The sequence below is a fragment of the Meriones unguiculatus genome, chromosome 19, assembly GCF_030254825.1.
Source record: "Meriones unguiculatus strain TT.TT164.6M chromosome 19, Bangor_MerUng_6.1, whole genome shotgun sequence".
Taxonomy (NCBI): domain Eukaryota; kingdom Metazoa; phylum Chordata; class Mammalia; order Rodentia; family Muridae; genus Meriones; species Meriones unguiculatus.
In genome coordinates, this window is record NC_083366.1 from 10,326,711 (window position 1) to 10,348,163 (window position 21,453).

A 21,453-nucleotide genomic window follows, 5' to 3' on the forward strand; every position below is an offset into this window, starting at 1 on the left:
GACCCTTAGGGCACTACACTCAGATGATACATGGACATACACTCATACACACAAAGAAATAAATAATTTGAAATATTATAAGGTCCTAAATAAAGGAATTATACTACTTAAAAATAGTTTTCACAGCACCTAATATATGCAGCCAAGCTATGTGTTCATCATTCAGCAATTAAAAATAACGATATACTGAATGAAATTCACAGGTAAATATATAATATAGAACTATAAGAAAACAAAACTTCCTAAGTGAGGTATCCCAGACCCAGAAAGAGAAATGCAGTATGTATTTGCTTATATGTGGACATTAGTTGTTAAGTCAATGATAACCAAGCTAAACTCCACAGAACCACAGAGGTTAGCTATTGTGTAAGAACTAGGAGGGACAGACGGAAGGAAAATATCACAGTTACTGATGTATGGGTGAGGGTTGGAATGGGAGGATGCGTGAGTGCGTGTGTGTTTGTGTGTGTGTTTGTATGTGTATATTTGTGTGTGTGTGTATGTTTGTGTGTGTGTTCAGCTGCGCAGACTGGTCCTGACATCAATGATTTTCAGCAGTTGTCTAATCTCAGAATCCTGGGTAGCCAGGAAGGCACACACCACAAATTATGCCATGCAGGGCTCACAGGTAAGTAATATTATTGATGAATTTTCTCCCCCAAGCAGCCTGAATGGCACTTCCTGAGTGACTATGACATTTAGCCAGTGGAAGAAGCTTGCAACTCAGCTTTACTTGTTCAATGACTTAGGACTAAAGATGCTATACTGTCTTCAACAATAGGGTCTTTCTAACAAGTTCTGGTTGACAATTAAGAGGAATGGCAATAGTCTTTAAGGGACTCTCCATGGCCAGCAAATCCTACAGACATAGCCCACATCTGACACTGTGATCTTTGTCTAATTACTCATAACTTTTGAGAGAATCATTATTCTTTCTTGCAGAGTGCCTCCATTCAATTTCCTTTTTGTTTATTATTGCATTTTTAATCATCTTTAGAATAGTGTTTCTGACTGGATTTAATGGCTATTGCTTAGAAAGGAACTCATTCCCATTCTGTAAACTTAACTAGAATGTCATAGATCCTAAGCAAGAGCCTACTTTTATCATTTTGCTACATAATCATGTTGTCAGACATATTTCCATAAACTCAGCTTTATACCTGTACACTAGTTCTGGACCCAGATTTTATCAGAGAAGTTTCTTGTTTCAGTGGTCTGTGGTTAATGAAGAAATATGTAACTGGCCAAAGTACCTAGACTGAGTAATGGTGACGTGCTCTACCCCAACTACAACAGCTATAACACGTCCTTTCAAGGTCCAGGGAACATCATGGAAGAGATACCACAGCGAATATAAGTGCCAGAATGGGGAGATGTTTAATGAACAGTGTCTTCTGGGCCTGACATGGCATGGCCATTACACTCAGGAACTCCCTGCAGCCATTTTTTATGGATGAGGGAAGGGCCTACGGTGCCCCACCCTTCACAGAGGCCCTATTGGCAATGAATATATGTTGGGAGAGGGCGTCACTTTCTTCAGTGGCGTAGCTAAAGACAGGTTGCCCTTGCTCTGTGGCGGCCACACTCAAGCAAGTAACTCTATACTCAATTGGTCACTGATTATGAAAGACACAAATGTAGAAGGGGGGACTCATGGAGAAGAGTGCCAGTGATAAAAAGCAGGGGTTGAGGGAGGAAAACGAGGTGTGAAAATACGAAAACAGGGAAGCTGGCTTTAAAACAACAAAAAAGTCCTATAAATACAATTAATTAACATTGAAAAATATAACAAGTCATCTGCATCCTGTATTAAATACCAGTGACTAGAATATACTTTAAAAAATAAGTTACAACACTCAGAAGAAAAGAAATCTTACCTTCATTTTGTATGCTGGTACTTCGAAGTGACTCACAGGAAAGCTCACATTCCTGGGATACACTGATGTCATCTACAGCAACGGTAGCATTCGATGAGAAAACAGTAGCTTCTAAAATTAACTGTTATTGCAGAAAATAAAGTTATTTTAAAAATACCACAGAAGCAAAAATCTCAAGTTCATTTTCATTCAAGAAAGGAACTCATTTACACCTGTTCCATTTTTTCAATCTAATTTTAGAAAACTGTTGTGACCTGAGCATTCAAATTATAAAGTTACAGAGTCATAACTGCTTTGACAGCCTCTTATATAACCTTAATATGTTAGGTAACCTTGTTTAAGTTGAAAGTTGCAACATTCATCACTAGTGAAGGGCATGCTTCCCATTGGAGCAATTAAGAGTCATATGCATTTAAAATGAGCTCTTTGGGGTAATCAACTGTGTGGTTTACAACTCAATTTAATTGAGATATAAATTCATTGTAATGGTTTGGCTGGAGTGATTCATTTCCACATCTGAATATTTAAATATGCATATATATTATATATAAATATAGAAACATACTCTTATGTGATAAAGATTACAATCATTATCCATGTGTAGCTGTTAGTTATATTCATATACAAAAGCACCAGTAGGCATTTATTTAACTTTACTCCAGCCCTCTGAATGGTGACTTGGCATACTTTTGTTTTCTTTCCTCTTAATCACTCATATTTTTACGTATTTAGTCTACTACAAAAGGGAGAAAAAGATTGAGGGAGAAAAACAGAGAATGTGAGAATGTAAGGGGAGGAGAAGGCGGCTAGAGAAGAGATGAAGGAAGAGGAAAGGAAAAGACAGGGAAACAAAGGAGGGAGAACGTGGGAGGAGGGAAGAAGAGAATGAAGGAGAAAGACAAGGGTGGATTATTTCTAGAGTCCTGTTGAGGTGACCAAATGACGCAATCTTTGGATATACTTGGTAGCTAGAGCATCATCTTATTGCTGTGAATATCTAAAATCAAGAAAGTAACAGTTTTCTTTTGTTAAGGCTCAGAACATACTTCTCCATTTCTAACATTTGAGATATCATTCTGACAGCGTTGCTGTTATGGACGATAGCTAGCTATATGGAAATCTTGGAACTACATCTCCTAAAAATAGGTAACACCTAGGGTCAGATGGAAGAGGATGAGGTCCTCTCCTATCAGTGGACTGAGGGAGGGGCATGAGAGAAGAGGGTGGGTTGGGAGGATATAGGGAGAAGGCTGTAGCTAGGATACAAAGTGAATAAATTGCAATAAATTAAAAAAGAAAGAAAGAAAAATTAGGTAACACCATTGCAATGTGACAGATGACCTGCCCAGTAACTGAAGGGAAGAGCCCCATACAGAAGAGCCAAAGGAATCTGAATAAAGAGGCTTGGTGAAGTTTTAATACATTTCCATTAGATCATATCTTTTTGTTCAATCATATATTTCTGTTTATCTCTTTACTCATTGAATCCATGTATTAAAACACAGTTCACTTTGGATTTTTGTGACCTTTTTGTGAATTTTGAAATCACACTTGATGGGTACTTTTTCTGCTTTGCTTTTATTATCCTAGTTTTGTGATCTCCACCAACAATATAGGGCATAGCTGATATCATATCACAAAATTAGGTTAAATCCTGATAATAATTTCTGCTAAAGACCTTGTTCTGAAAAAACAGAGACTACAACCCAATCAAAAGCAAGGAAATATGAAAGTGTATGTCATGTCAGTAAACCTTTGGGCATTAAGGGTTTTTAGACAAAAAACAATTAATTAAAAAATAAATTAAAAACTAAATTATATGAATTAGCACCATCTTAGTAGAGACTAACTGAACTATATTACTTAAAAGAGAAAGAGCCTAGGATACATAAGTAAGCAATTTCTCAGCATTTATACCTGACGTTCACATACTAAATGTTGCTTTTGATAGTGAACACATATTCTAACAGAGTACTATTCACATTAATACACTGTCCACCTTAGATGCCTTTGTATTGCTGTGATAAGAAACCATAACCAAGTCAACTCATAGAACAAGGTTTACTGGGGCTTACAGTTTCGGAACGTTAGAGTTCGTGACCATAATGGCACAGATCATGGCAACAGGCAGGCAGGCATGGTGCTGGAACAGTAGCTGAGAGGTTATGTCTTCATTCAGAAGCATGAGATGCAGAGAGCAAGATAACTGAAAATGGCAAGTGGTTTGAGCTTTCTAAACCTCAAAGCCTAATCCACACCTCCTCCAACAAGGCCACACATCCTAATCCTTCCTGAGCAAAGCCACCAATTATGGAGCAAGCATCCAAATACATGAGCCTATGGTGCCTATTCTCATTTAAGAAATGGCATACGAGTTAAAACCATTTCTCTCTCATTTATGCCTAACACAGGTTTAAGATTGCTTTGGCAGAAAATAATAGTGCAGATTTTAGAAGAGTTTTTGCATAATATATGCAAGCACTATAATTTAGAAAATGTTGAAACTATTAACTAATTACAATTTATTTGTGGCAACTTTTTTTTAAGATTTATTTATTTATTACTTATGCAATGTGTGTTAGCATGTACACCTGCATGCCAGAAGAGGGAACCAGATTTCATGTTCAGATGGTTGTGAGCCACCATGTGGTTGCTGGGAATTGAACTCAGGACCTTTGGGAAGAGCAATCAGTGCTCTTATCCTCTGAGCCATCTCTCCAGCACCCTATTTGTGGCAACTTTAAACTTGAAAATTACCCTTTTATATATCATTGATAATCTGCATTTTTGATAATCTGCAGTGATAATATCAATTAAAATAAAATGTATAATTCCTCTGATCCAAAAGAGAGACATTTATCAAGAGAGAAAAGGCAGAATGTTGGAGGTACAACTCTGTGTTCCTGAAGAGAAATTTGGTTTTACTCTGTAGATTTAACTGGTGGTTCCTGGTTAGAGGTGAAGTAGAACATTGACAGTCTATATCGTGAAGATTTGGCTATTTCATTTTGGCTAAACAGAACTACCAGGTGATTCACTAATATTATTAAAATGTACTTTTAAACTTAACTCAAAATTCAAAGAAAAACTGATATTCAGCCATTTCCAAACCTGCTGGTTTACATCTATGCAATTAAATTCAAGAGTATATATTGAAAGCTTACAATGATACTATTAATTAAAAATCAGCCACAGTTTAAAATGGTTCTTTAATTGTATAAAACATAATGATAAATCATTATCAGCAGATGTCTATTTTTATTTTTATAAAAATTTTTGTCATGGTCTGTGTGTGTGCACGCGAGCACGCGTGTGTGAGCAGGTACATACTTGCCATGACATCATCTGTACAACTCAGGGATAATGTGTATGAGTATGAGTCAACTTTTAACTTTCAATCTGTGGGAATTAAACTCAGCTCCTCAGGTTTGGCACAGTGTGTCTTTTTCTCTGCACCATCTCACCTGACCGTTATTTTTATTCAATTGTTTTCTTTTTTTTTTTTTTTTTTTTTTTCAATGCAGTTTATTCAGGAACATTGAACAATCCTCGGACCCCGGGGAAAGCCAGCCCACAGCTTAAATAGCCTCTGGGTAGCCAACCCAGGCGTGCCACGGGGGCAATGCAAATAGGTCCACATACATGGAAGCAAGCCAGATCCTCGGCCTTAGCCAAATGTGGAATTGTTCTTGACAGAGAGCACTCACCATCGGGAAGGTGGAGGGCGGAAACCAGCTCCATCTTTAAGGCATAGCATTCTGCAGCTCTCTACAGTTCCCCCTTTTTGTTTTAGACGCATCAGGCAAGAGTAGAGGTCTGATCTCTGATATTAGAAATAAATTGGGACTTTGTACAGATGTTCATTTAGGTGTCATCCACCCAAAGAGCATCGGACCTGTCCGATACCTTTTTCTCAGAGGCGGGACCTGGGGCATCAACCCGCATGCAATCAGACATGCTCTTCTCTGGGTCCAAAGCGGCTGACCCTGAGTGCAGTGCTTAGCCTCGCATCCTGAGCGTATCATTTTAGCTTTTTATGGTATCCAACCATGCTTGGGGAGAATGTCTTGCTTCAATGGCTGTAAAGGCCTGAATGATCATGGCTGCATCACACTGTTGTGAGACTCTCATCTTGCATATATACCACAGGCAAACCAAGGAGACCAACACCAGAAGGCCTGCTAACACTCCCATGCCCGCCCATTCCTTCAGATGATTCATGGCTGCAGCAATCCATGTTGATAATCCTGTGGCTAGTCCTGCGTCCACTCCGGTAGAATTTACTGTGACAATGGCCACTCTCAGCTGCTCCATCGTAGTATCGAATTCTCCAGTCCAATTAGCTCGACAATTGTTTAGACAGATTTGCAGCGCAGGAAAAATTCTCATGTTGTATGCTAGTGACACAAAGTCCAGCATACTTTCATTGACAGCCAGGTTGAGCGATTTGCCATAGGGTATCAATTTGCTCCTGCAAGAGGTCAATCCTCTGATTGAACACCATCAAGCTTCCTTTTAGTTGAGCATTAATTCCTTTATGTACAACTAAGGCATGAGCTACATTGGCTAAATGATTATTCAGGGTCTGAGCAGTCTGCCCAGTATGACTCATGGCTAATGCCCTGGTGGTAGCTCCAACAGCCGTCAATGAGATGGTAGTAACAATGGTGGCTGTAGTTCCAAGATCCCTTTTCTGTCTGAAGAGAGTCATAGCGTGAGGGGCATCAATGGGCATAGGCACCCAGTGAGGCATGCGAGTAACCAGGGCATACCTAACTTTACTAGCATTGGGGTTGAAAAAAAAGCGAGTATCATTACCACAATTACTTGGCTGTATCTGGCTAATAATGAATAAAAATGGGGGATATAGACAAACAGGTGTGGGCTTATAGGAAATATTATGAGAAGCCTTAACCCCTCGTTGGAACATCCTGCGTCAGTTCTAGAACTAGCAGTGGTGGTGTCCGAGGTCTGAGTAGGTTCAGGAGACCATTGCCCCCAGGGGCGAGACGTGCTCCATGCCAATTGACTAACTCCATGTTTTCCTCCAATTTTGAAAGTCATTTAAGGTTCTTAAATTATTTTTTTCCCTTTTTTTCTTAAATTTTTCATCAATTACACTTTATTCATTCTGCATCCCCCTATAAGCCCCTCCCTCCTCCCATCCCAATCCCACCCTCCCTCCTCCCTCTGCTTGCATGCCACTCCCCAAGTCCACTAATAGGGGAGGTTCTCCTCTCCTTTCTGTTCTTAGTCTGTCAGTTCACATCAAAAGTGGCTGTATTGTCCTGTACTGTGGCCTGGTAAGGCTGCACCCCCCCCCCCAGAGGGAGGTGATCAAAGAGCAGGCCAATCAGATTATGTCAGAGGCAGTCCCTCTTCACATTACTATGTAACCCAATTGGACTCTGAACTGCCCTGGGCTACATCTGTGCAGGGGTTCTAGGTTATCTCCATGAATAGTCCTTGGTTGGAGTATGAGTCACTGGGAAGTTCCCTATGTTCAAATTTTCTTGTTCTGTTGCTCTCCTTGTGGAGACCCTGTCCTCTCCAGCTCTTACTATTTCCCAGTTCTTACCTAAAATTCCGTTCACTCTGCCCAACAGTTGCCCATCAGGCTCAGCATCTGCTTTGATAGTCTGAAGGGCAGAGGCTTTCAGAGGCCCTCTGTGGTAGGTTCCTAGGTTGTTTCCTGTTTTCTTCTTCTTCTGATGTCCATCCTCTTTGCCTTTCTGGATGGGGATTGGACGTTTTAGTTAGGGTCCTCTCTCTTGCTTAGTTTCTTTAGATGCACAGGTTTTAGTGGGTTTGTCCTATGTTGTATGTCTATATGAGTGAGTATATACCATGTGTGTCTTTTTGCTTCTGAGACAACTCACTCAGGATGATCCTTTCCAGATCCCACCATTTACCTGCAAATTTCATGATTTCCTTATTTTTCATTGCTGAGTAATATTCCATTGTGTAGATGTACCACAATTTCTGCATCCATTCTTCAGTTGAGGGGCATCTGGGTTGTTTCCAGCTTCTGGCTATTACAAATAAAGCTGCTACAAACATGGTTGAGCAAATGTCCTTTTTGTGTACTTGAGCCTCTTTTGGATATATGCCCAGTAGTGGTATGGCTGGATCTTGAGAAAGCGCTATTCCTAGTTGTCTGAGAAAGCGCCAGATTGATTTCCAGAGTGGTTGTACAAGTTTACATTCTCACCAGCAGTGGAGAATGGTTCCCCTTTCTCCACAACCTCTCCAGCATGTGTTGTCACTTGAGTTTTTGATCTTGGCCATTCTCATGGGTGTAAGGTGAAATCTCAGGGTTGTTTTGATTTGCATTTCCCTAATGGCTAATGAGGTTGAGTATTTCTTTAAGTGCTTCTCTGCCATTCGGTATTCCTCTACAGAGAATTCTCTGTTTAGCTCTGTTCCCCATTTTTTAAGTGGATTACTTGGTTTGCTGCTTTTCAGCTTCTTTAGTTCTTTATATATACTGGATATGAGTCCTCTGTCAGATAAAGGGTTGGTGAAGATTCTTTCCCAATCTGTAGGTGGTCGCTTTGTTTTGATGACAGTGTCCTTTGCTTTACAGAAGCTTTTCAGTTTCATGAGGTCCCATTTATTGGTTGTTGCTCTTAGAGTCTGTGCTGTTGGTGTTCTGTTCAGGAAGTTTCCCCCTGTACCAATGAGTTCTAGGGTATTTCCCACTTTTTTTTCAAGCCGATTTAATGTGTCTGGTTTTATGTTGAGGTCTTTGATCCACTTGGACTTCAGTTTTGTGCAGGGTGACAAGTATGGATCTATTTTCATTTTTCTACATGTAGACATCCAGTTAGACCAGCACCATTTGTTGAAGATGCTATCTTTTTTCCATTGTATGGTTTTGGCGTCTTTGTCAAAGATCAGGTGTCCATAAGTGTGTGGGTTTATTTCTGGGTCCTCTGTTTGGTTCCATTGATCCACCATTCTGTTTCTATGCCAGTACCATGCAGTTTTTAAAACTGTTGCTCTATAGTACAACTTAAGATCAGGGATGGAGATACCTCCAGAAGATCTTTTATTGTAGAGGATTGTTTTAGCAATTCTGGGTTTCTTGTTATTCCATATGAAGTTGAGAATTTTCCTTTCCAGGTCTGTAAAGAATTGTGTTGGTAATTTGATGGGCATTGCATTGAATCTGTAGATTGCTTTTGGTAAGATGGCCATTTTTACTATGTTAATCCTACCAAGCCATGAGAATGGGAGATCTTTCCATCTTCTCATATCTTCTTCTAATTCTTTCTTCAGAGATTTGAAATTTTTTTCATACAAGTCTTTGACTTCCTTGGTTAGGGTTACTCCGAGGTACCTTATGTCATTTGTGGCTATTGTGAAGGGTGTTGTTTCCTTAATTTCTTTCTCAGCCCTTTTGTCTTTTGTATACAGGAGGGCTACTGATTTTTTTGAGTTAATTTTGTATCCTGCCACTTTGCTGAAGGTGTTTATCAGCTGTAGGAGTTCCCTGGTAGAGTTTTTGGGGTCACTCACGTATACTATCATATCATCTGCAAATAGTGATAATTTGACTTCTTCCTTTCCAATTTGTATCCCCTTGATCTCCTTCAACTGTCTTATTGCTCTAGCAAGGACTTCCAACACTATGTTGAAGAGATATGGAGAGAGTGGGCAGCCTTGTCTTGTCCCTGATTTCAGTGGGATTGCTTTAAGTTTCTCTCCATTCAGTTTGATGTTGGCTATAGGCTTGCTGTATATCGCCTTTACTATGTTTAGATATGTGTCTTGTATCCCTGATCTCTCCAATACTTTGAACATGAATGGATGTTGGATTTTGTCAAAGGCTTTTTCAGCATCTAGGGAGATTATCATGTGGTTTTTTTCTTTCAGTTTGTTAATATGGTGGATCACATTGATGGATTTCCGTATATTGAACCACCCCTGCATACCTGGGATGAAGCCTACTTGGTCATAGTGGATAATATCTTTGATGTGTTCTTGGATTCGGTTTGCAAGTATTTTATTAAGTATTTTTGCATCAATGTTCATAAGGGAGATTGGCCGGAAATTCTCTTTCTTTGTTGAGTCTTTGTGAGGTTTAGGTACCAAGGTGACTGTGGCTTCATAGAATGAATTTGGTAATATTCCTTCTGTTTCTATTTTGTGGAATAGTTTGAAGAGAATTGGTGTTAGCTCTTCTTTGAAGGTCTGGTAGAATTCTGCGCTGAAGCCATCTGGTCCTGGGCTTTTTTTGGATGGGAGACTTTTGATGACCGCCTCTATTTCTTTGGGGGATATAGGTCTATTTAGTTGATTTACCTGGTCCTGGTTCAGCTTTGGTAAGTCAAATCGATCAAGAAAATTGTCCATTTCATTTAGATTTTCAAATTTTGTGGCATATAGACTTTTGAAGTAAGTCCTAATGATTGTTTGGATTTCCTCAGTGTCTGTAGTTATATCCCCCTTTTCATTTCTGATTTTGTTGATTTGGGTGGTGTCTCTCTGCCTTTTAGTTAGCCTGGCTAAGGGTTTGTCGATCTTGTTGATTTTCTCAAAGAACCAGCTCTTGGTTTCATTGATTCTTTGAATTGTTTTATTTGTTTCCAATTGATTGATTTCAGCCCTGAGTTTGATTATTTCCAGCCGTCTACTCCTTCTTGGTGTGTCTGCTTCTTCTTTTTCTAGGGTTTTTAAGTGAGCCATTAGGGTGCTTGAATGAGCTGTCTCGAATTTCTTTTTGAAGGCACTTAGTGCTATGAACTTTCCTCTTAGCACTGCTTTCATTGTGTCCCATAAGTTCGGGTATGTTGTGTCTTCATTTTCATTGATTTCTAGAAAGACTTTAATTTCTTTCTTTATTTCTTCCCTGACCCAGCTGTCATTTAGTAACAAGTTGTTCAGTTTCCATGTGTGTGTAGGCTTTTTGTTATTTCTGTTATTGTTGAGGTCCAGCTTTATTCCATGGTGATCAGACAAGATACATGGGATTATTTCAATCTTCTTGTATTTGTTGAGGCTTGCTTTGTGACCCACTATGTGGTCTATTTTGGAGAAGGTTCCATGAGGTGCTGAGAAGAAGGTAAATTCTTTTTTGTTTGGGTGTAAAGTTCTGTAAATGTCTGTTAGGTCCATTTGATTCATGACCTCTGTCAGAGACATTGTTTCTTTGTTTAATTTCTGTTTGGTTGACCTGTCCTTTGTTGAGAGTGGGGTGTTGAAGTCTCCCACTATTAATGTGTGTGGATCTATATGTGCTTTAAATTTTATCAATGTTTCTTTCACAAATGTGGGTGCCCTTGTATTTGGGGCATAGATGTTCAGGATTGTGATGTCTTCCTGGTGGAATTTTCCCTTGATGAGTATGAAGTGTCCTTCCCCATCTCTTTTGATTAATTTTGGTTGAAAGTCTATTTTATCAGATATTAGAATGGCTACTCCTGCTTGCTTCTTGGGTCCGTTTGCTTGGAAAGTCGTCTTCCAACCCTTTACCCTCAGGTAATGTCTATCTTTGTGTCTTAGGTGTGTTTCTTGTATGCAACAGATTGCTGGGTTTTGTTTACGTATCCATTCTGTTAATCTGTGTCTTTTTATTGGAGAGTTGAGTCCATTGATGTTGAGAGAGATTAATGACCAGTGGCTGTTAGATCTCTTGATTTTGATGTTGGCTGTGGTCATCAGGTTGTGTGTTTGGTTGCTTTTTGTTTTACTGAAGTGAGGTTATTTATTTCCTGTGTTTTCTTGAATGTAGCTAGCTTTCTTGGGTTGTATTTTCCCTTCCAGTGTCTTCTGTAATGCTGGATTTGTTTGTAGGTATTGTTGAAATTTGTTTTTGTCATTGAATATCTTGTTTTCTCCATCTATGAGGACTGAGAGTTTTGCTGGGTATAGTAGCCTGGGCTGACATCAATTGTTTTCTAACAGGTCCAACATATCCGTTTTTACGTTGAGGTCTTTGATACACTTAGATTTTAGTTTTGTGCAGGGTGACAAGTATGGATCTATTTGCATTTTTCTACACGTAGACATTCAGTTAGACCAGCACCATTTGTTGAAGATGCTGTCTTTTTTCCATTGTATGATTTTGGCATCTTTGTCAAAGATCAGGTGTCCATAAGTGTGTGGGTTTATTTCTGGGTCTTCTATTCGATTCCATTGATCCATCATTCTGTTTCTATGCCAGTACCATGCAGTTTTTATTACTTCTACACCTGATAAACACCTTCAGCCAAATGGTTGGATACAAAATCAACTCAAAAAAATCAGTGGCCCTCCTGTATACAAAAGACAAAAGGGCTGAGAAAGAAATTAGGGAAACAACACCCTTCACAATAGCCACACATGACATAAAGTACCTTGGTGTGACCCTAACCAAGCAAGTCAGACTTGTATGAAAAAAACTTTCAGTCTCTGAAGAAAGAAATAGAAGAAGATATCAGAAGATGGAAAGATCTCCTGTGCTCATGGCTTGGCAGGATTAACATAGTAAAAATGGCCATCTTACCAAAAGCAATCTACAGATTCAAGACAATTCCCATCAAATTACCAACACAATTCTTTACATAACTTGAAAGAAAAATTCTCAACTTCATATGGAATAACAAGAAACCCAGAATTGCTAAAACAATCCTCTACAACAAAAGATCTTCTGGAGGTATCTCCATCCCTGATCTCAAGCTGTACTATTAAGTAATTTTTTTTTAATCAAGCATGTCTTTCTTTTGTGTTGTGACCAGAAGTTGTTACCTTTAGGAACACAAGATCTATAATTACAAGTATGAATTAGTTTATTTAGAAGAGGGGTTTTAACAAGGGAAAAGGGAAGCTAAAACATTCTGCTTAATAGATCCTCAAGTAGTCTGAAAACGAATTTTCTCATTAAATGTAGATGAACTTCCCTTTGAAAATTATTTTTAAACCTTTGTTGATTTTGTTTTATTTAATTATAATAATTCTGAAAACCACAAATTTTTTTGCTTTCAGAAATTATAACTCATAAATGCTGTTCACATTCAAGTGCTTATTTTATACACCAATGAAACTAGAAGCTTTCCCAAGGGGAAAAAATAAACCATACCTCACTCTCCACCTTGTTATGTAAAACAATGTGAAATAAATTAATTAGTGAACTAACAAAAAAATAAAATTTGTTAGAAGTGAAAAGAATCTAGAGTGTGGGACCAGCTATATTTTCTGTAGAATTTACTATATACAGCGCGTGCGCCATAGTTCTAAACTTGTGAATATGGCACAGGTTTTATACTCATTTTAAAGTGAAAGACAAAAGAAGTTTAGAAAATAACTGACTAAATATCAAACAGCCACTAGAAAGAATGCATAACATAAGACATTTTTACTTGTAATTACACAATATTACATCAGTTTATGAAATAGCGAGATCTCTGGTGCTTAGCAGATGGTTCTCGTCAAAGCTACCAATAACTCAGAGCTTCCTGAGGTCCTAGACAGGAAAGACTGAGGACTTGGCAACTTTACACAGATTTTTATTTTGTGTTATAAATCTTACCTTCACTAACTCTCTTGATAAATATTTAAATTGTTAATTATTAATAACAATAACTCTGATAGAGAATGTACTCTATGTGAATCACTCAATGTAAAAAATATTAAATAGTTGTTTTTAGGTAAACATGAAATATGATATAACTATGTTTAAATAGGAACATACACATTAGACCAATAAAAAAATGGATAGTACTCAAATAAAAATACCTTTTAGATATTAGAATTTAGAAGAGAAATTACGAAAAAAAATAAATTGCCAAGTGCAAGAATTTATTTTTATGAAAAAAAAAAAAAGAAAAGAAAAAAGAAACCGAGCATAGCAGCTGAACATGAACAGACCAAGTTAAAACAGATTGGAAAGAATATAATTAACTGTTTGACTAAAATTCTTCCAATTCTTCTACCCAGGTGATGGAGAGATTCCAGAAAGGCTGCTAAATTAATTTTCTTAAGAGTCAACAGAAAGCCTAATCCTTTCCCAGCAGGAGAATGAAAGTCCTAGCAACTAAGGGTGATTATATCCTAGGAAACTCAGAGCAATTTGTTCCCTGTTATGGTCTCCAATTCACATCAAAGCACCACTCTGCATCCAAATTTCATGGTTAAAATGAAATACATAGGTCTCATGATCCAGGCTCATTCTTCTTCTTGTCTGTGTTTAGACTGGACTGGATTGCTCTAAATAAACAGGTTCAGAGCTTAACCATATGGAGCCAATGATCAAACCAGGACCAAGTCCACCCTAAGTGATGCAGCCCACCAGACTTAAGTGTGCAAACCGTCAAGTCTTCCTAAAATACCTCTTAAAATATATTCAAATGTAAGCTGAATACATAGGGTACAATAGACTGTCTAGGGAACAATATCTTTATTTTTTGTTAATTCATGAGCTTGTACATCAAATCTTCATGCATAATTTCAGGATCTAAAAGACATTCCTGCAGAAATTTGATTAAAAAAAACAATACAATATCAACATTTTTCTGGTATAGGTAAAAAAAAAATGGTACAAACAAGATAAAAGTTGTATCTTTTTGAATAATTAATACAGAAACAAATTGCTGGCATCTGTTCAAGATATGACTGCATGCATGTTTCTTTCTTTCTTTATTATTGGCTATAAGCACTTTATAATTATATGACATATTGCTATAGTAAATAGTTTATAGCATATGAGTATTATAGTGTATAAATGTATAAGTATAAATACACAAAATCTGAGCAGACCAATATATGAAAGTTAATGCAATTCCATAATTCCTATTCAAAGTCTATAGGGCCGGATGGGTTCAGGATCTGAATGGTTTGGACTTAAGATTGTTAGCATAACCTAAGTATTGTTTATTACTAGTAGCACTACAGGGATGAGCATGACAGAGTAAAATCAACCTACAGTTAAATAAACTGTCCAAAGATTTTGCATTGATTCATAGCAGGTAAGGTTTTTAACTCTCAATTTTCAAAAAGACACTGCTTTCCAAGTTTACTTTCAGAAATTTCTGACATGAGATTATAGATGCATAATGAAAAAATTTGGTGGTGAAGATTAAGATATTTCCGCCCTTTCTTTCTTTGTATTTGTCTGTATTTTCTAAAACAAATGTATGCTACAATGAGCATGTAAAAGAATTAAGGAGAGACAGATGAAAGTACAGAGAGGATCACTGCCTGCTCTTGGGTAAATTAAACATTTTTGAGGTCAGAAAAAGCCCATTGTCAAGGATTGCTGGAAAGAAAAGCCAACATGTGGTGCTAAGTCGCAGACACAGGACAGAGAGCAATGGGTCAGTAGTCCAGGCTCCTGTGAGAAACCCTTACCATTGAGACTCCATAGCTCAAAACAGCACAAAAGCACCAACCAATCTACAACTTTGTTAATATACTTTCAGATGGGAAGGGTAGTCTCAGTTTGCCTATTAAGGCAAATCCAAAACTCAAACCCCAAACAAATAATACTAAAAAGAATAAAGTCTACAGTTTGTTGAAATTCTCCAGGAATAGTGGAGAACTTCCAGTCACAGAAAGGAATAGCAGGCATTTCAGCTCATAATATCATTTCTCAGACCAACAAAGCTAAAAATCAGAGCCCAGGGGTCCCTGAAGAGACTGATGCACCAACCAAAGACCATGCATGGAAAGAACCTAGATCCCCTGCTCAGATGTAGCCAGGCAGCTCAGTCTCCATGTAGGTTCTCAAATAAGTGAAGCAGGGGCTGCCTCTGTCTGTCATGAACTTGGCTGCCTGCTCTTTGATCACTTCCCCCTGGTGATGAGGCCGTACCTGGCCAAAGAGGAAGAAGATCTGGGCAGTCCTGATGAGACTTGATGAGCTAAGGCCAGGTGGCAGGAAAGAAGAACTCCCCCTTTCAGTGGGTTAGGGGAAGGAGATAGGAGAAGAAGGAGGGAGGATGGGAACCAGGAGTAGTTGAGGGAGGGGGCTGCAATTGGGATGTAAAATGAATAAATTGTAAAAAATAAAAAAATAATATTTCTCAGGGAGTTAGACCAATCTACAGTTACTCTCTTTAGTTCCCAGCATCAGTAACAAACTCTGATAGATTGTTTTGGTGAGTTTCCATCTAAATAAAAATGAGTATATTGAAGCAGCTGAATGTGTAATATAACCACTAGAGACAGAGTTAATGACCTCATTTTCTTGTTGTGTCACAGGCAACGGAGACTAACACTAAGATGAATTCATGGGTAATCTTTGTTTCAAACACTTATCTCAACAGAAGTCATCAGCAGTTTTATCCATTAAATGTTGGCATCGAGTCAGGAAACTTTCTCTAGCTATAGAAAATGCTAATTATTGAATCTGGAGTTTTGATCAAAAGGACTTCTATTTTCCAAACATGAAGGAATCCACAATTTCCAAGCAACATGGAAATAATAACCACCACGGCGATGACAATAGCTGCCTCGTGCAAGTTACTCAGTGCTGAATGTCCATATATATATATATATATATATATATATATATATATATATATATATATATTTAATCCTCACAATGCTTCTGTAAAGTGATTAGTCATAAAAGTTGATGTTTGCTCCGTATTCCTCCTTTGCGGGCCGGGAGGAAGTGCCCGGAAGTAAAATTGCTGCCGTATGCTGCTGGTCTGTCTGCTAAAGCGAACAACCTTTAACTAACAGGGGATGTTAGAAGAATGCATCAGGCTAGCTCAGCTTTTCTATCTCACCTTTTCATCCCAGCTTCCTGTTGCAGGGAAGCTGCTGTTTCTCAGGGGACATGTGGCAAGCGTTAACCTTCTAGTTGACAGGAGCTTGAATAACCGGGGAAAAGGACTCTGGGCATGCCTGTCGGGGGTTACCTTGATTGAAATGACTGGTCTTGGAGGACATAACCTCCAAGTGGACAAAACCATTACCTGGGCAGGGGTTCTGAGCAGTATAAGACAGAGAAAGCGATCTAAGCCGTAGCTTTGATTTATTCCTCTCTGCTTTTTGATTGCAGAAGCAATAAGACCAGCTCCTTCAGGTTCCTGCCACTGTGGCTTCCCTGCCATTGCTGTATAACCCGGAGCAGTGAGTCAAAATAATTTATTTCTCCTTCAATTTGCTTTTCCAGGGTATTTTATCACAGCACAGGGAATGAAACTAATATGCATACATTCTGATATTATTTATGGCCAAGACAAAAATGCTTCTGCTACAGTGAAAGCCCAGTGTTTTTTCAGCAATCAGTTACTGTCTGGGTACTATTTAGTCCAAGTGTAAATCCTATTTTAAACATACAGCTGTAGAATTTAATAGCATCTACACTAAAAAGTTTTGTTTCTGTTTGCTATTATCTCAACTGATTTGGAAGTATATATTATATGAACATATAACATTTATTAACTCCAGTCTCAGCAGTCCATCTACCATACCATATCAATAGAAGAAACAGAAGATTAGAAGGCTTAAGCAAGATCCATGAAATATTATATTTGGGCTTGGACCCAAGATTCCAAAATCTATGTACACAGGAACCATCTTCACTACCGTCTCTTTAGTACTCAGCCTCTCCCAGAGTACTTCGTTTATCATAACTATTGTTCTCTCACATTAGGAAACAGAAAGATACAAGATAGTATTTGCAGTAAGATTAATGAATGAGTGGACACTCAGAGCCCTGACTCTGAGGTAATGTGTATTCAACATCCCATCATTTGATCAAATGATTTAATTTCTATAATTGCATCATCAAGAAAAAAATCAGGATTAGGGTTAGGAACAGAAAGTCAAAGCTCAGAAAGATGGGAAATGCTACATTCATGTAGGAAGCAAGCTACAGTCACCTGCTTTTATTATTGAACAAGACAACTGTATCAAAGGCTAACTAGCACCCTTGTGTTATTGGACAATAACAGAAGGACAAAAATATAGACACAATTTAAACCACTTTTCTTTACCTCAGATATGCCAAGTTCACTTAAAAAAACACGTTTTCTTTATTTTTGACATTTTCATACATAAATCCAATGAACTGATTATATTCGTTCTTCTTACCCTGTATTATCTCTCATTCTATCCCTGTGAACTCCATCTTATCACCTAGGAACCCCATTTAGAGAAAATGAAATTCCATCCCTTCAGCAACCTAATTCATTAGCTCCTTGTGAAGATATGGGGCATCATGAGCACCCTTCTATCCATAATGAATGTCCAGCCTTGTGCAGGTGTCCATGGAAGCTGCGTGTTCATGGTGGCAATGGCTCTGTCGTATCTATGTGGCAGGGTTTCACTCTTCCTCACCTTCAAGTTCTAATTTTTTTTCCAAACGTCTCTTGCCCAGCCACCTGGTGTAAGCTTTATTTCTGATAATTGCTACACTTCCATACATGATTCTGAGAACTTAGGTCAAAGTACCTATCTACTTGCCCCTGATTATTAATATGCTTGTTTCATTCACACAGTAAATACTTACTGGATATGTTACTTTGATGTCGGAATGATTAGTATGAAACACATACCTTCTGGTGTGATGCATTAGTTCCTTTCGTGCTTACCTGGAAAGGCAGGGTAGATTCTCCAGCTTTTGCATGGAGATCCAGTTCTGCCCGGCTCCACTGAGTTTCAGAGAATCCGGTCACTTCACTCTGCTTTATCAAACTGCCGTCTAATGATGTTCTTGTAAAAACAGAGAGACAGGTGTGCTCTGATAAATGATACCAAAACTTTACCTGTAGAGAAACGTCTGGAATTACACATGTATTCATTTGACTATCTAGTGCATTTTATCTATACTTTAAAATCAGTGGGGTGATCGATGTGGCTAGATTGCCTTCATGCTCATTCTTAAATGGAATGTCTTTCTCAAATCCCTCCCCTCAGAACTCAGCCAGTCCTGGAAAAGTGCAAGAACAACAGGTCATGAAGAAATGATGGCCCTCTAAATCACCTTGATCTAAGTATATATGAACTTATAGAGAATGAGGCAGATTGCACAGGGTCCTAGAGCTGAAAGTAGATACATGTATACATGGCTAGCCTAGAATCTCCACTTGATAACCACTTATAAAATAATATGTAGTCTTCTCTAAGAGAGTCTCACTGGGGAAATAACTTTCCTTAGAGGGAGACCATGACCAACAGAAAACAAACTGAACGACATTATTGGAGGTTTCTTGTCTCATAATGTTGTGTCAGGAATTTTAAATTTTAGTCTTATTTTTTATTTTTATTTTGCTATATTTTATTTATAGATTTTGCTCTTTCTTTTTACCCTACAAGTCCTCTGGGTGTATATTAAGGCTTCCCAGTTTAGTGTTTTTATGGAATAAGTGGGTCTCTGGGCCCATATCTGTTTCTTGTGTTTTTTATTAGGCTCATTTCCTTCTGTTTGTTTGTTTTGTCTTATTTCAATGTGTTAGCTTTTATTTTTTTTTGTATTATATTATATTATATTATATTATATTATATTATATTATATTATAATAATTATTATTCTTTAGAAGCTTGTTTGTTTTTAAAGAGAGACAGAAAAGGGATGGATCTGGATGGAAAGGGAGGGAGTGAGTGGAAAGGAAATGAGAGCAGCAGATGGAGGACAAACTGCAATCAGGATATATTACATGAAAAATATTCTACTTTTAATAAAAGAATTTTAATAAAAATGAAAATAATAGGCACTAAGATGGCTCACAGAGTAAAGGCTCTTGATGTTAATGCCCGTACTCAATACTCATGTAAGTTGTACATACCTATATACCAACACCCTCTAAGTACATATAATAATTTATTTTGAAAATAAAATTAAAATACCCCAGAAGACTTCAATAATAAACACGACTTTTTTTTTCCTGACATTAAAATGTGCAATCCCACAAAACACTGATTACTTTCATTGAACCTTTTATATTTCTCCCACTGGAAAAAGTTCTGGCCACCTGTAATTTGTTATTGTTAACAATTGTCAAAATTGTATTAAAAATAGGATAAAAATGTGCTGCAACAACAGAAGCTTGAGGATACATATGTGCCAGCATAGTCACGGGTCCTCCCACTCTACTCCCAGAGAAATTTCCTAGGTTCCTCTCCTCTTGCTTTTTGTAAGTCTAGGTTGTGCAAATAGTGATTTGAAGTTACAACACCAGAAATAATTATGTATGCTATTTTGTATTCAAACTCCAAATGAATAAAAACTTTCTTTGAAAATTAGTGTTTTCAATAGAGCAAAATTATAACAAATAAGTTCATTAATTATTCTGTTATCATATTATTGATGAATTTGAATGTTCATAGCCTAGTAATCTTCAATAATTTAAGGCACATAAAATATTCTTTAGGAGGCTAGAAAATTTTAATCACTTTAGTGCTTAGTCATCATTAACGCCGATAGTATCTAAGAGGCTGGGGCTTGACTACATACTGACAAAAATAAAGGGAGCTCTCTATTGGCTCCTAACAGCTGCAGCTCTGACAGGCGCTTCAGCAATCATTTGTTCTAGCAATACTTAGCACACACTTTCTCAGGAAACTGTACTGTGTAAGGAAAAGATTAATTCTTTCAGTTTGGGGATGATTCATTCTGCATAATATTCTTTTTCAAAACTTCCACAAAATAAAGTTCAGATGCACAGCGATTTTTCATCCTACCCATTATCATATAGAGAGCACTAAGGCTGTAAGAGACGCCTTAAAGAGAAATGAAACATTCAACATAGGAGTTTTTTAAGCCGGTAAGAAATAGGCGTATTTTAATGTTCTTTTAGCATTCTTCAGTTTGAAATACTAACCATTGTATGTCCCAATTTGACATTATTTTTCTGTGTAGATATAATTGCCACTACCTGATCAAAACATCCTTTCTGATTGTCCATTTCATCTTAGACTTTGTTGCCAGGCCGAAGTTCAGACCTTGACAGGTAAATTAGAAATGTAAAGTCAAAGGGAGTGTTTAATTAAGTACCATGGAAAGCAAGGACTTGTTCCTTGGTGTCAAGTAAATTTTAGATCCCTGCTGTGCGTCCCACCATGTCCCCAGGCTGTGAATATGCTTCAAACCTTGTTGTTCAGGACGTGCTCATACCCCATCAGTATTCGGAGCTGTCAGACTGTCACTCAGACCTTCACTAGTGAGAAGTCATTTTAATAGTTACTAAACATAAATGCCAAGGAGATCCATATGCAACAGCAGAGGAGCTTACAAGTTATATTTAAGGGAATTTGCATTGTAGAGACTTAAATCCTTCAGCTCAGCATAGACCAAGCAACCTTCCAAAGTCTTTTCAAATTTAGTATTGTTAAGGGAGAAGTGACTAAACTAAACCCAGAACAGCTGGGGTTTCAAATAGATAATCAAGGGTAAAAACCCCCAAATCTCTCAGTTGGGTATATACTCATGCGGCCTTTAGAAATCCCTTGCAGTCCCATTACAGCAATTTTTGTGTGGTAGTCAACAGCTTGACGACAAAGAAGGACTACATGGACTTTTCATGGTTTAGTTTTTGTAAACATTTAGAGAGAAAAAGGAGATGGGAGAAAGGGAGAGAGAATAAAGAAAAGAGGGAGGGAAGGAAAGAGGAAAGAATCAATATCAGATAATGGATAATGTCTT

General features: G+C 37.8%; 1 protein-coding gene across 1 annotated transcript in view; it reads right to left on the bottom strand.

Moving 5' to 3' along the window:
• Malrd1 (MAM and LDL receptor class A domain containing 1) overlaps positions 1-21,453 on the bottom strand; it is a 744,773-nt gene that overhangs the window by 579,200 nt on the left and 144,120 nt on the right. Inside the window, exons 13-14 of the mRNA XM_060372547.1 lie at positions 18,404-18,577; positions 1,878-1,998 (exon numbers count right to left, since the gene is read on the bottom strand). Coding sequence (XP_060228530.1) covers positions 1,878-1,998; positions 18,404-18,577 — 295 coding nt within the window. The remainder of the gene's footprint in view (positions 1-1,877; positions 1,999-18,403; positions 18,578-21,453) is intronic.